This window comes from Desmodus rotundus, chromosome X (assembly GCF_022682495.2).
Source record: "Desmodus rotundus isolate HL8 chromosome X, HLdesRot8A.1, whole genome shotgun sequence".
Taxonomy (NCBI): Eukaryota; Metazoa; Chordata; class Mammalia; order Chiroptera; family Phyllostomidae; genus Desmodus; species Desmodus rotundus.
The window spans coordinates 73,100,087-73,113,652 of NC_071400.1; the positions used below are offsets into that span (position 1 = coordinate 73,100,087).

At 33.6% G+C, this 13,566-nt stretch overlaps 1 protein-coding gene across 10 annotated transcripts in view; it reads right to left on the minus strand.

Annotated features, from left to right (window-relative positions):
- USP9X (ubiquitin specific peptidase 9 X-linked) overlaps positions 1-13,566 on the minus strand; it is a 408,004-nt gene that overhangs the window by 76,736 nt on the left and 317,702 nt on the right. For all 10 annotated transcript variants that reach the window (XM_053917035.1, XM_053917034.1, XM_053917036.1 and 7 more), the window contains 7 exons: positions 11,588-11,841; positions 7,533-7,678; positions 5,331-5,410; positions 4,251-4,363; positions 3,018-3,236; positions 720-835; positions 52-303 (listed from right to left, as the gene is read on the minus strand). In XM_053917035.1, coding sequence (XP_053773010.1) covers positions 52-303; positions 720-835; positions 3,018-3,236; positions 4,251-4,363; positions 5,331-5,410; positions 7,533-7,678; positions 11,588-11,683 — 1,022 coding nt within the window. In that variant the 5' untranslated portion in view covers positions 11,684-11,841. The remainder of the gene's footprint in view (positions 1-51; positions 304-719; positions 836-3,017; positions 3,237-4,250; positions 4,364-5,330; positions 5,411-7,532; positions 7,679-11,587; positions 11,842-13,566) is intronic.

Here is a 13,566-nt window from a genome sequence, read left to right on the forward strand (position 1 = left end):
TATGATTCTAAGCATCCAATAAATAGTTATTTCAAGAGGTAAATATCTTACCTAAGTATCATTTTTAACCTAAATATTTCTAAATTTTTTACAGTTTCTTCTTGTCCTGGAACCCTTGATGCTAAATTCTTCAAAGATTTAATAATCATTGAAAGGGCATCATTTTTGGCTTCATTCTTTGCTTCTTTTTTCAGTTCTTCATCAGTTAAGTTTTCTAAAAACTGTGGAACCATTTCTATTATTGGAAGAAAGTACTTTTTCACCGTATGAAGAGTGAGAAACTCATAGCTTTGCCCAAATGGTCTGAAATAAGAAAAGGTAAGTATTACTCTTGATATACTTGATTTCTTACAATCAACTAGGACTGAACTCAGACTAATCTATATCAACTTTAATAATTCAAGTTATCAGGCCCTGGCTAGTATGGCTCAGTGGATTGACTGCTGGCCCACGAACCAAAAGGTTGCTGGTTTTATACCCAGCCAGGCACATGCCTGGGTCCTGGGCCAGAGAGAGGAAACTGATCAATATATCTCTCACACATCAATGTTTTCCTTTCTTTCTCCCCCCCTCCCCTTTCTCTAAAATCACATAAAATCTTCAAATTTTTTTTTTAAAAAATCCAAGTTATCAGTTAAAGAAATCATACTTGAAGAAACTCAATTTTTATCTAGCAATTTTTATAATTCACTGAATATTCATTTTAAAACTTAACTTACTTAATAAGAGCTGCAATTATTTGAACATTTAATGCTGATCCACTAATAAAACGATCATGCAAAATCTGGAACCCATTTAAAGTGCCGAATTTGTTGAGAAGATCCACTAGCCAACCCTGCAATACAGTTAATAAAGAAAGTTAACTTCCTGTTTTTATGGGGGGGGGGGAAGTACTGTACGAAGTAATTTCTTGACCGAAACATACTAGAAACAGGAAATTCATTGAAAGAATATTATGTAAAACGATCTTTAAAAAAGAAAAACAGAACAAAATATTGCATTATGTTTACAATAACCCTGTCTGAGAGACACAAGTATTAAGCAGATGGACAGATTAGATCACTAAGGCATAGATGTTTGTTCATACCAATATAGCCGGTGAACAGGAATTAGAAGCCATATTTTTATTTCAGAGATCTCATCACATGAAAATACCTTTAATTACTGGAAAATATTATTTTTAAAATCCTAAGAGGATAAAAGATCCTTTCAAAAAAAAGTAAAAGGATATTCAGTAACTAAGATATTTTAATTCATTTTCTGTTATAGTTAACTAGTCCCTTATATTATATCTGCTGCTTTTAACTGGAACATGCAAGTTGTTGCTTTTGCTGACTCATGTAAAAGCAGCCAGTTCTCATCTTAGAAGTACCACAATGCAACAGTATGAATTGTCTTTCAACCGCTTCCCTAAAGGAATAGCAGTAATTCAAAATACAATGCAACGAGGATAGGCGACAATTTGTGTAGTTAAGGTATGCTTACCAATAAAAACTTAACAGGAATTAAAATGTTAAATAGATTTAAGGATCAAATGTATCTAAAAATTTATGTACACATGACCTGCCTTCTAAAAGGCCACATTTTAGAAGCCACTGAGGGAAAAACAAGAGGCAGTTTCTCTACTAAGCCTTAAGCAAAAATAATTTCTGCAACTACTGAAAAACAAAAAGACATGGCTAAATAAGAGGTAGCTGCTTTAAAGAGACAATATGATGTCTTGAGGTAGTTTTGATATGATTTATGAGAATCTAAATCAATTAATCTTTTAATAAATCAAGTACCATATTTCTATAAATTCATTATTTTCCTACCTCTTTATTCGGTCCTAAAAAGCTAATTCAAAATTAATTAATTCAACAGGTCCTTTTTGGCATCCAGCAATTCTAAGAAAGCATGTATTTATGAAATGTATTTTTACCTCTCCTGTAACTAAAATTAGGCTGATATAATCTTCCCATGTTTTCATCTGCAGTGTATGTTTATGCAATTAGGAATACTCAGTAATTATTAATACTCAAGAGCTAAGCTTCAAAGAAAGATAAAATTATCTTCAATCAGAAATCAACTTAAATCAAGTTGTTCCCTGAGTCTCTTACAGATTATCATTGACCTATACAGAAAAAAAAGTAAACTAAAGAAATACAAGTATATTTTAGAAATTGCGATTATTTGATATTAATTTGATTTCCTCAAAAATAAATCTGAAGTAGCAACAATATGAGACTTAGGAAGTATCAGCAACCTCAGCTCTAAATTCAACATATTTTTATAATTCCTACGTCTAACAAAATAAGCCAACCATTATATGCATACACTGAAATTTTCCTGGATGGGTTTTCCTTTTTCTAAGACCCACAATATTAAAAATGTCTCCTTAAATTCTAAAATTATAAACTATATTGTTAATTATATATAGTATTTGTAATTATGTAAGTTACAATTAAGATATATTTTAAAGTGTATGCTGTTTAGGATGGTATAAAAATTTACAGTGGAGAATTTTTACATCATTCCATTTATGTATAGTATATATTTCATTGATAATTTATGTTTTACTATTTTGCTTTCATTTATAATTTCTGTGATTTTACTTCTACGACACATTAGACACTTATAGGATATACTTGATCTTGAAGTCATAATGTTGGAAATGATTGTGGCCTTGGTTGAAGAAGTAATCTCCTACTCTTATATACTAACACAAATTGTCACTATTTCCCAAGAGGCTGGGCAGAAGATAATGGGGACTAACTACACAGTGAAAACTTAAAAAAATTTATAGCCCCAAAATACCAATGACGTATTTCACAGGTATAAAATTTATAGCCTAAAACTATTTTATTGATTATACCTCAATAAAGCTGAAAAAGTATACTCAAAACCAAAACAATGCAGAGTCCCTTTAAGAGCAGTATGAAATTATTCTTCCCCATGTTGATAGGTTTAGATTAAAGTGCTGTGACATAGCAAAACAACTGTAATTACTTAATTCTGAAAATAACAAACCAACACACTTTTGGTGAGCGAGGGTCTGGAGAACGAGCGAAGAGCTCATCTTCAGGCAACTGAACACTTGAGGAAACGGATTCACACGGACGTGTACCATTGTAGATATGGAATTTGCAATGAGGATTTAAGGCCATGGAGAGAAGTTCTAGAAGTGGAAACCAGTCTTGGGACAACTTGGCCACACATAGCTCCACCAGGCGATGAGTATTATTGATAATACACCTCTGTTATATATAAGGAGGAAAGGTAGTTTATAAAAGCAAACAATGCAATTCCAAACAGAAGTATTTTCCCATCTTAATATTTTATTAATCCTTCCATTTTTTAATATTGATCATTTGGATGTTTCACTAATACTGGAATCAAACTGACATATCAAAAGACATTTACACAGTACCTACTTTCAAAAGCCATTTGACATGGCTTACAAAATAAAGAAGGCAATGCTCTGTGTCCAGACAAGATGCAAATTATCACTGTTTTCACTTTGAAATTTATATATGAGAGGCAGCATTTCTAAAATCTAAACATGTCAATTATCCAAGATGAAGGAGATTTGCTAAGCCTCAATGCAATATTTTGACACCACTTTTAAAGTTTCAATTCCTATACTTACAGTACATTTTCCTAGACTGAAGGTGTATGTAGAAGATTTGTGGTTTGCTTCTGCCAGTCACTTGGTAACACCACCAACTGAGAACATTTTAAATTCTCCATTTGAGAAATTCTTTTGTATTACAACTACAATTTGAATTCAGACCACAAATATGTTTGAATACTGGCTTGTGGTTTAAAATTTCCGTTCTTACCTCTACCACATGCCAAGGTTGAGGCATGTAGGTTTCTTTGCTGTCTGTGTATGGTAGGTTTATTTCTCTGCCATTAACCATTTGTGTCCCAGATATAGATTACCCATCTTGGGTGTTTTCTTCCTTAGTGGTGGTACGTGAAATGAGTGGTGCATCTCACAAATAATAGCATCATATTTTTAATAAAATGTGGTGACTTGCCTAAGTTTCCTAACTCTAAATCTCACACTCATTATAAATGATCATTCTTCCTTCAACAGAAATTATAATTTACAAAAAGTATTTTAGAAGTTTCGCACTTTCAGACCTTTTTATTCAACCAATAGATCAAATATATAACCAAATACACATATATGTGGGTATGAACGAGAGAAAACACAAGTATCATTATGTAAATCAGATTTTTAAAAAGTCAAATGCAAGACTCACATGAATTTCAAACTTCCAGCCACTCACTGCTTCATCTGTAAGGATTTTAGTGAATGATATTGTTAGCCCATCTCGAAAAAATCGCTGACAGGCTTCACTTTTAACATCAAGGCCTAAGAAAAGGGGGAAAAAAATTAATGTAAACAAAACATTTCTTTGGTTGTCTTATAATGTCCCATTATACAATAAAGGGTAATAAATAATTGTAAACTTTTCATTGACAGCTAACAAGTACAGACTAGCTTTCAGGTTTTAATTATATAAGATATGACATTTAAACCCAGCACAGTACTTTAAAAAAAGATGAACTTCCCCTAAAATAACCCTCACAGGCCCAGATAAGAAATATAGGGGTAGAGGAGATACATGTCCAGTGCATGTCAATAATATTTTACGTATTATTGTATAGTCAGGACCTAGACCATGTCAAGGACAGAAGTCTTCCAAAATTTGCTGAATAAATGTGTAAATGAACAAGAGGTTTGAGCAATAGAAAATAACTGTAACCTGATAATGCATTTTCATAGGTTATTAGATTATTTAGGCAAGATACTAAAAATATTAACTTTTACAATTATCAATTGTGATAATGCCTTCAGATAGTTAGAACATATCCATGGCTACCCTATTTTAGAAACTGAAATGTTACTGCCATTTATTTTAATATTCAATTCCTGAAAAATGAAGAGAGAATGCTACAACACTCTTCCTTTTGCTAAAGAGATGTCAAGTGTACCTAAAGTAGACTAGTAATTTTAAAAAATGACTAGTTCCAACCATAAGCTTTTACTTCTGGACAACAAAAATAAAAAGAAGAGATTCCTTTTTACTTATTGATTATTGGCTTACTGATTTCAGGTGTAACTTCAGAAAGTTCACACCCTTAAAGGCTGTCCAAAGGACATGAATCCTTGCTCTAGGTATACATGATAAGCCATGGCAAGAAATCTTTGTTAGATGTTCTAGTCTAGAAACATATATTAAATGTTCATAAGAGAGGAAAATAAAGTAAGTGTTCAGAGATAAAGTGAAAGGATACATAGTAGCACACACTATGGAAAGCCTAACATCGAAACTTACCTTTTTTACTAAGATCAATAGCAGCTTCCAAAAGCACTTCTAATTCCCCTTTTGGCAAAACTGGAACCACCCATCGAGGCCTAAGAGTTTTAAAGATATAAAAAGATGTTTATTAGTGCACTAAAAGAGGTACTATAAATGAGCTAATTATAATTACCTCATCATGAAAATATTAATATTAAAATAACATTAAAATATTAAAACAAGTTTGGCAGAACATCTGCTTTGAGAGACTAAGTGCTGTTTTCTCTACAAATAACAAGGAACTGTCAAACAAAAGATACAGCTTTGAGAGAAAAAATTATTTTAATAATAATCAAATGCCAATTAAATGGATAAGCTATTGTTAAAGAGTTCATAGGAAAGTCCTCTTTCAGGATTCAGGTTAGAAGACTATAATGAACCACTTAGCTGTCTTCAATTTCCTCACAAAGAAGAAAATAAGTTGCAGCAGTGATTGATTTCTGCCTCAATTCATCATAGTTCATCAACTCTTCCTGGAGGCTGAGAGGCAAGTGTCCAAATCTCTTTGCCTCCACAGATACCTGACCTGCTCCCCACCTCAAACAAGAATGTGGCAAGCATCGTTGGTGGTGCTTTCTCTGGTCCCAGTGGAAGCCCAACCATCTAGGATCCTTTTATCAGCCCCTTCCCTCCACACCCCAAGTCACCCAGGGTTCCAAAAATCCCTGTTCTCACCAAAAAGTAATCCATGACCACATAATCTGTTAGAAACAAATGGATATCACCTTTGTCACTCTTTATTTATATTAAAAAACACCATTTGTATTTCTCTTCCCTTGAGGGTTTGCAAATATGTGACTTTGTCTTAGAGTCTCCATAACAAGTATATTTTACTAAGAATCACCAATCACCAGACAAGTACCAAAAAGCCAACAGTACAACCTTTTGCTATAATGTCTCTGCTATAGAGGATGGTCAGGAACATTACAAACAACTTTATACAATTTTTGTTTGACTATAATTCACTGTATGCCATTACTATAGGCATCTGTCAGAATCACACTTAACATGCTCCTTCAAATATACTATTAAAAACAAGTTAAATATATTTATTAATAGGAAAAATATTCAAGGTGAAGTAAAAAAGTTACAAAATATTATAGTAAGAATCCCATATTTATGGAAACATCAAATATATATAGTATACATGATAGTAAATGCAAAGATAATCTGAAGACTGTACTCCTGATTGTTAATACTGATTTTTGGTTAGGATGTATGTACATAAGGAGGAAATTAAAGAACTTTATCAACATAATATTTCTATGCTTACAAATGCATAATTATATTACTTATGTAACCAGAAGTTTTATAAAATGCAAAGGGTTTCTAGTACCCCTGCCATTATATCTGTAATAGTGTTAACTGATTTTTAAAAAGTGAAGTAACAACAAAAAAAACTTAGTAAGGCAAGTGCATATAAGTATGTGTTTTCCTTACATTCCTTTTTGTGGTTTGTCATAAGTCCCTAGCACTTGCTTGTTGAGTAGAGCCCACAGCATGGTGAATTTGACAGCCACGTGGGGTTCCCCATATGACCTTCCCTTGTCTTCTTTAAGCCTATTTCTTCCCTAGCTTTAAACTTTTCATTCTCTCAAGAGTTCTCCAAATAATCAGGGGCAGGGAGGTTGGAGGGGATATGTTTGTACTACATGTATGAAAACTTATACTCTGAACTGCCCACTGAGTTAAGGATCAAGAAAAACAAAGAGCTGAGATAGTTAAATGCTTCAGACTGGTCAAAGGTTCACAAGGGGCAGGCTCTGAGAAACTCAATCTCTTTATGATCTGGTTTACCTCAGGGCAATGCAAAAATTTTTAAAGTCATCTAGCAACCCTAGCAACTAACATACAGTGAGAAAAAAAATCTTCATAAACTCTCAAAAGGGGAAATTACACACAGAGTTCTACTTCAGAAACATACCAGCTATGGTTATCATCAATCTGAAAACTATTGACGTAACTCCCTTTCATTTAAAAATCCATTAAGAAACACAGGTTCTAAGCCCTTGACAGTGACTAATATGTTAAGGCTATTAAGGAGGCAATGTGGTTACTGTGATATTCCTATCCACTCTTTCTCTTTTTCACTACCAATCACTATGCTGAGAAACTTGAGTTGCTTTTCCTGTGTAATGAATACGTTAGAAACAGCAACAACAACAATAATCAACTCACCTATTGATCATGTCATCCAACTTTGCCAGGTCAGTATGTGGAAATGCAGGTTCCTCCTCTTCAAGCTGTGGGGGAGCATCACCTTGACCCTGTTCATCTGGGGGAGTTGCCGGGGAATTTTCATTGGAAGAATCAGGCGATGAAGTCTTAATTAAAAATTAAATATTCCAGATTTAGATTTCTATAATGTATGTACAACATCTAATAATTCAAAAACAATGCAAATTAGGGGAAAATACTATCAATTTTTTAAAAATATGATCATTGTAAGCTTATAATGTTTCAGGCAGTCTCCGTGCCACTATGCTTGAAAATAATTTCATTTAATTCTAAGCAGCCTAAGGAAGAGGTCTGTCATTTAATAGATGAAAAAATAAACTCAGACAATAATTAATTAGCCCAAGGTTACAAAGCTCCAACTCTGTGGTCAGGATTTGAATCTAAATCTAATTCTAAAGTATGTGTTCTTAATCACAATGTATACTGCTTCTGTGCTTACATTTCCCACCATGATAGAAATTATTATACAAATAGGAAATATCACATTTTACAGATTAAAAAGTTTCTGACTTATAGCTCATCTTATTCCTTCATTCTTCCTTTTTAGTACACCCCCCCCACTTCAGCTGTGCATACTTTTACCACTTAATTCAGAAAGATATTTTCCACTTTTAAATTATAACTAATCTAAATTTTAAGCTGATATTTACTCATCAGTTCTTTAGTTTTCTACTCACTGGAAGTTGATGGTCCTTTCAGAGAATGCCCATTTCCCTATCATTTTAGGACTTAGTGAACAGTTGTGTAAGTAAATGCTTGTCCTGAAGACAACTGGGTATACTACCATTAATATGGCTTACTTACAGTTTATGTATGAGCTCATAGAGCCAATTTGCAAGTAAACAGCAAACTTTTGATACTTAAGATGACGAACACTGTGCATACACTATAGAGCTAGACTTAAGGCCAAAAAAAAAAAAAAAAAAAAAAAAAAATCTATACAGCACAGAATTTAAGTGGTAGAAGCCCAATAGAAGTATTTGCAATGGAAATAGCCAACTTGGGAAGTCTGGTTTATTATTATTTTTGAAATCCACTTTCTCCTAATACGTATTATACAGGAGTGGGCTAAAGTACACTGACAGCTGTTCATATGGAAAATAAATAATACAAGAATAAACTGTGTTTTCAGTACTCACAATTGTAAACCTACTTTTGCTCACCCCCATGTACATGTTCACAGAAACTATAGTAACAAAAATAACAATTAAATTACCTATAAGTACCACATCAACAAATAAGCACCAATAACATTTAAAATTATTTCCTTGCAATCTTTATTCTATAAACAAAACCCTCTCTCTATATGTATGTATGTACACAAATTTCAATAAAATTAGGATAACCTGCTTAAGCCTATGTCTTTTTCCATTGGACATGAGTATTTTCCTGTATCATTAAGAATCTCTTATAAAAAGTTGATTAATGGCCATATAATATTAAATAAATTAAACAAATTAAGGGACATGGAGTATTTTGCAATTTTTATTGCTAAGATAAACAGCTGCAGTGAGTCTTTTTACATATTAATCTTTGTGTTGAACTTCAATCATTCCTTGGGATAAGTAGGATCCTGGACATGTAATTACTACAACAGTATGAACTATTTCTTTTAGTGTTACTGACACATACATTGCCAAATTCCATTCTGAAAAGTCTGTACCATCCCAGCAACAGTACCCAAGAGTGTTCACCCACAGTGCCTTTGCCAAGGCTATTTCATGTATCATTGAGTTTTACTACATAATACCAGAGCCCCAAATTTTCCCCAGGGGAACACCTGTTTAAAAAAACATAGTGGAAAAGTCTGATTAATTTCAGAAATTCCAAAAGAAAGCTTTAAGTTGGGAAGTGATTAATGCTATAGAGTTCCTTCTTGGTCCAATCATGCGAAATCTTGTGAAATAACTAAAATTCTAACATCAAAAAGTAAAGAATAAGAAAATGAAGGAGAAACTCTACACACAGTTAAGAATGTAATTAATTTTGTTCCTTTGTTGGTTAAATCACAAGTCACATTCCAAAATGTAAAGATCTATTAGAAGAGAACGTATCGTAAATGTATAATATTAAGTTGACTATCACAAACCCAAGAGCTCTAAGAATTATCAAGAACACCTTTAAAAAAAGTAAGGTTAGAGTAGAGGTTTAATTTTGGCAACAGTCAGTTCACGTAAGCCACAAACACTGCAAAAGACATTAGGAATCCATGCAAAACGTAGGTATAAAACTTGAGAGGAAAAAAGAAAGCAGAAGATACTGCAACTTCAACTACTAGCTCCTGGTTTAAAAATAGAAATCTTTGGCATCCAACCTTAGACTGTGTTTAAAGAAACCTGAATACTGGCTAACAAATTTATGACACAGGAAAGACTTAACTTTGTCCAAGATCTGTGACCACACACTTAAGTACTTTTATGTCTTAAAAGTGGGAACTGGAGAAAAAAGTAAGTCAACATACTTATTTGGAAAAAAACCTAAAACCGACTTGCTCACTTCTCTAAAATGGCAGAGGGATAGGAAGAAAGGGAGGGAAGGGAAGGGGGCAGAGTGCTTGCACAACTCTTCTCTATCATACTTGTAATAGAGAATATCTAATCTATTACAGCTGTACAATTAGAACTTATCCCCAAATGACAGATGGAAGTACATACCTAACAATAACAATACCTTTACCTGAAAATTTACCCACACACAATTCTACATAAATATGTACCAAATATAAGCAGCATGTTTGTGATTCACATGCTTATCACAAGTTTTAATGTTTGTCTTATCCAGGTTAACATTTCCCAATATAAAACTGCATACATTAGAAAAGGCTGAAAATCAATTATTTAAACTTCCATTTCAAGAAATAAGAAAAAGGACAGCAATCCACACCCAAAGTTAAGTCAAAGGAAAGGTTAATGAAACTGGTAAGTCCCTAGAAAAGAATGGTAAGGAGAGAGAACACAAATTAAGTTATCAGAAATGAAAAAGGAGATGTCATTATCACAGACACACAAATCAGAAAATTCTATTAAAGAAAAAGTTGCATCTGAAATCAAAACCTTTCCACATTCAGATCAATATTTCTCTCCCTCTCTTCCTCCCTCCCTTACCCTCTCTCTAGAATCAGTCAAGTCAATAAATAAAAATGCCCTGGCTACTGTGGATCAGTTGGTTGGGCATTATCATGCAAACCAAAAGGTTGTGGGTTCAATTCCTGGTCAGGGCACAAGCTTGGGATGCAGGTTCAGTACCCAGTTGGGGCTATGCCAGAGATAACTTATCAGTGTTTCTCTCTTACTTCAATTATTTCCTTCCCTCTCCTTTTCCCCTCCCTGCCCCTCTCTAGAAAAAAATTTTTTTCAAAACCTTTCCACAAATACAACCCCAGGCCAACTGGTTAACCAGTAAAATCTTGCAAACAATTAAATGAAGAAATAACAGAAATCTTACACAAATTCATCCGGAGAACATAAAGAGTATCACACTGTGAGTTTACAAATCAGCATAAAGTCTTGATACCAAAATATATTTTAAGCCCTTTGCAAATATTTCACTTGATCCTCTTTTCAATTCCATGGAGTACTTACGCACTTATCTCCATTTTACAGGTGAAAAATTGAGGCTTAGAGGTTATATAATTTACCCACTCATAAAGTGAGTATGGTACAAAGCTAAAATTTCAACACAAGCAGCATGATTTAAATCCATGCGCTTAAGCACAGGCTACACTGGATGACATGGTTCTTTGCTCCAGAAGTGACAGTGTTTTAAATAATTTTAATGATGGCTGACAGTGTAAGATGCCAGAAAAAGAAAAACTATTACTTAAGCGTTATCATCTACAACACTCGAGCTTTCTTATTACTGTGTAAGACAGCATATACTTACTTTTCTAAAAATAAGTTTTATAATTGCTTCACAAATTATTCAGAACATGCTCCATTATTTAAATATCCCATCACAGACATACCAATGTAACTTTAGTATCTTAAAAGTCCTACCTGATTCTGTTGGAGGGGGGGCTGAGACTGTCCATCAGGAGCCTGGCCCTGGTTGTCATTCCCTCCTACTGGAGAGCCACGAGTCGTGGCTGTCATACTCGACACAGGGCAGATCTTTGCAATTTTGTCTGCTTATGTAGTTGTCTTGAGTAAAGAAATTATAGTCCACTTATAGAAGATGAAGTACCAGCATTTGTCAGTCTTAGAAAGCTCCAATTCAAGAATAAAACATCTTGCACAGACCATTGCATAACCTACAAGTAGAAGGAAAAAAAGTACATTTGTTTTAGATATAAAAAACATGAATTAAGAACTGTTCAAACTTTGTATTACCAGTGAATCTAGTCAGGAGAAGGTTGCTATATAAATGAGAGGGGAAAGTGAAAAGGTAAAGTTTCATTAACATTATATTCAACTTAATAAACTGACAACTGTTAAAGAAACTATTAAAGTATAACCTTATGATGTAATAATATTTCAGTTTTATCCTAGGATTCCAAAGACATTGCCAAGGTACTTGGTTCATTTGGATTCAATCAGGGAATGGCAAAAACTGTCTTCGATTTGCTAATGCCTTAAATACACTGTAAAAGTGTATATACCCAAAACAAAGGTAATAAAATCTGATTTTTAAGAACTTTTTAGGAAGCACTGTGTAAGTAGCATTCATCACTGATACCAAATGGTTTTTAAACAAGCTTACAAGCAGTTTTAACATAAACTTTAAAACTTTGGAGGAATTTTCTTTGGAGAGGGTTCAAACTATACTATTACTCTAATACAATTGAATTTGTCAAGTGACCAAGACTCTCCACTTTTGGTAAGGTTTTGACCACTGGAACTCCCACAGCTGTGACAGGGCTATAGGGCAATAGATCCCAACTGTACTGACAAGGTAACATAGGGGAATGGCATCAAATCCTCAATTCTATATTCATTAGACTAATGGGTCTCATCCTTAGCTTCATAGTAAAATCATTTGAGGTACTTAAAAAAACACAGCGCTGATGTCCAAACCCCTCTCCAGATTCAATGACATATATAATACACGTGAGTCAAGCCTAGGCATCGGTACTTTTCAAAAAAACCCTAACCTGGTAATTGAGTCTAATGTGCGAATAGATTGAGAACTTTAGTTGATTGATTAAGTATGTATTTTGTTGTAAGTAAGGTGACCAAATTCCTATTTACTACACAACACTCCAACATTTACCTGAAATTTAAATATAATCACTTAACAAAGAGATGGGGTTCTAACAAGATTTTGTTTCAGTTATCAATTGCATAACAAAAGAGAAGTTCAAGACTTAACATCAAGTACTGATGAGGTTAAAAACAGACAAAAAAATCTTTCCCAACATGAAATGGAAAACCAATTAAAAAATTACACGATTGAGCAGCCTCTCTTTCATTTTTGTTTTCCATTTTTATTTACCCTACATTACAAAAGTTATGTGAAGTAGACAATCTTAAAAACCCTAAGAAACTCACCTATCTTTAGCAATTTTGGGTCTGCTGACAAATGATGTGAACAAATTTTTCTTACCACTCCAAACACCAGCTAACCATTTTAACTTCATTCTTTCTCTACTTCATATTTGCTCCAATCTCTTCTCTTTGCTCCCCAACCTGGCCTCAAAATCCCACTGCATACTTTCCCCAATGGGTGATGCTCCAATCATCCCCTTTATCTTTTCCTAGATGCCTTGTTCTTAGCCTATAAACATTCTTGAATCTTCCTTACTTATCTTCCTTTTCCTCAAAAACCTTAAATTAAAAATGAATGTCTTTGTCTCCCCCTTTCGCTTCTGCCATTCTCTTTCATCAATTGCTGTGTCTAACCTACCAAAATTGCTTAATTGAGGTATATGGATGGTTTGAAGATTAACTGCCATAGAATTACTTGCAAAGCTTTGTGAAGATGTACATTTGATTGGGGGGGGGGGCTGGAGAATGGGGAGAAGGTCTGATCCATAGAT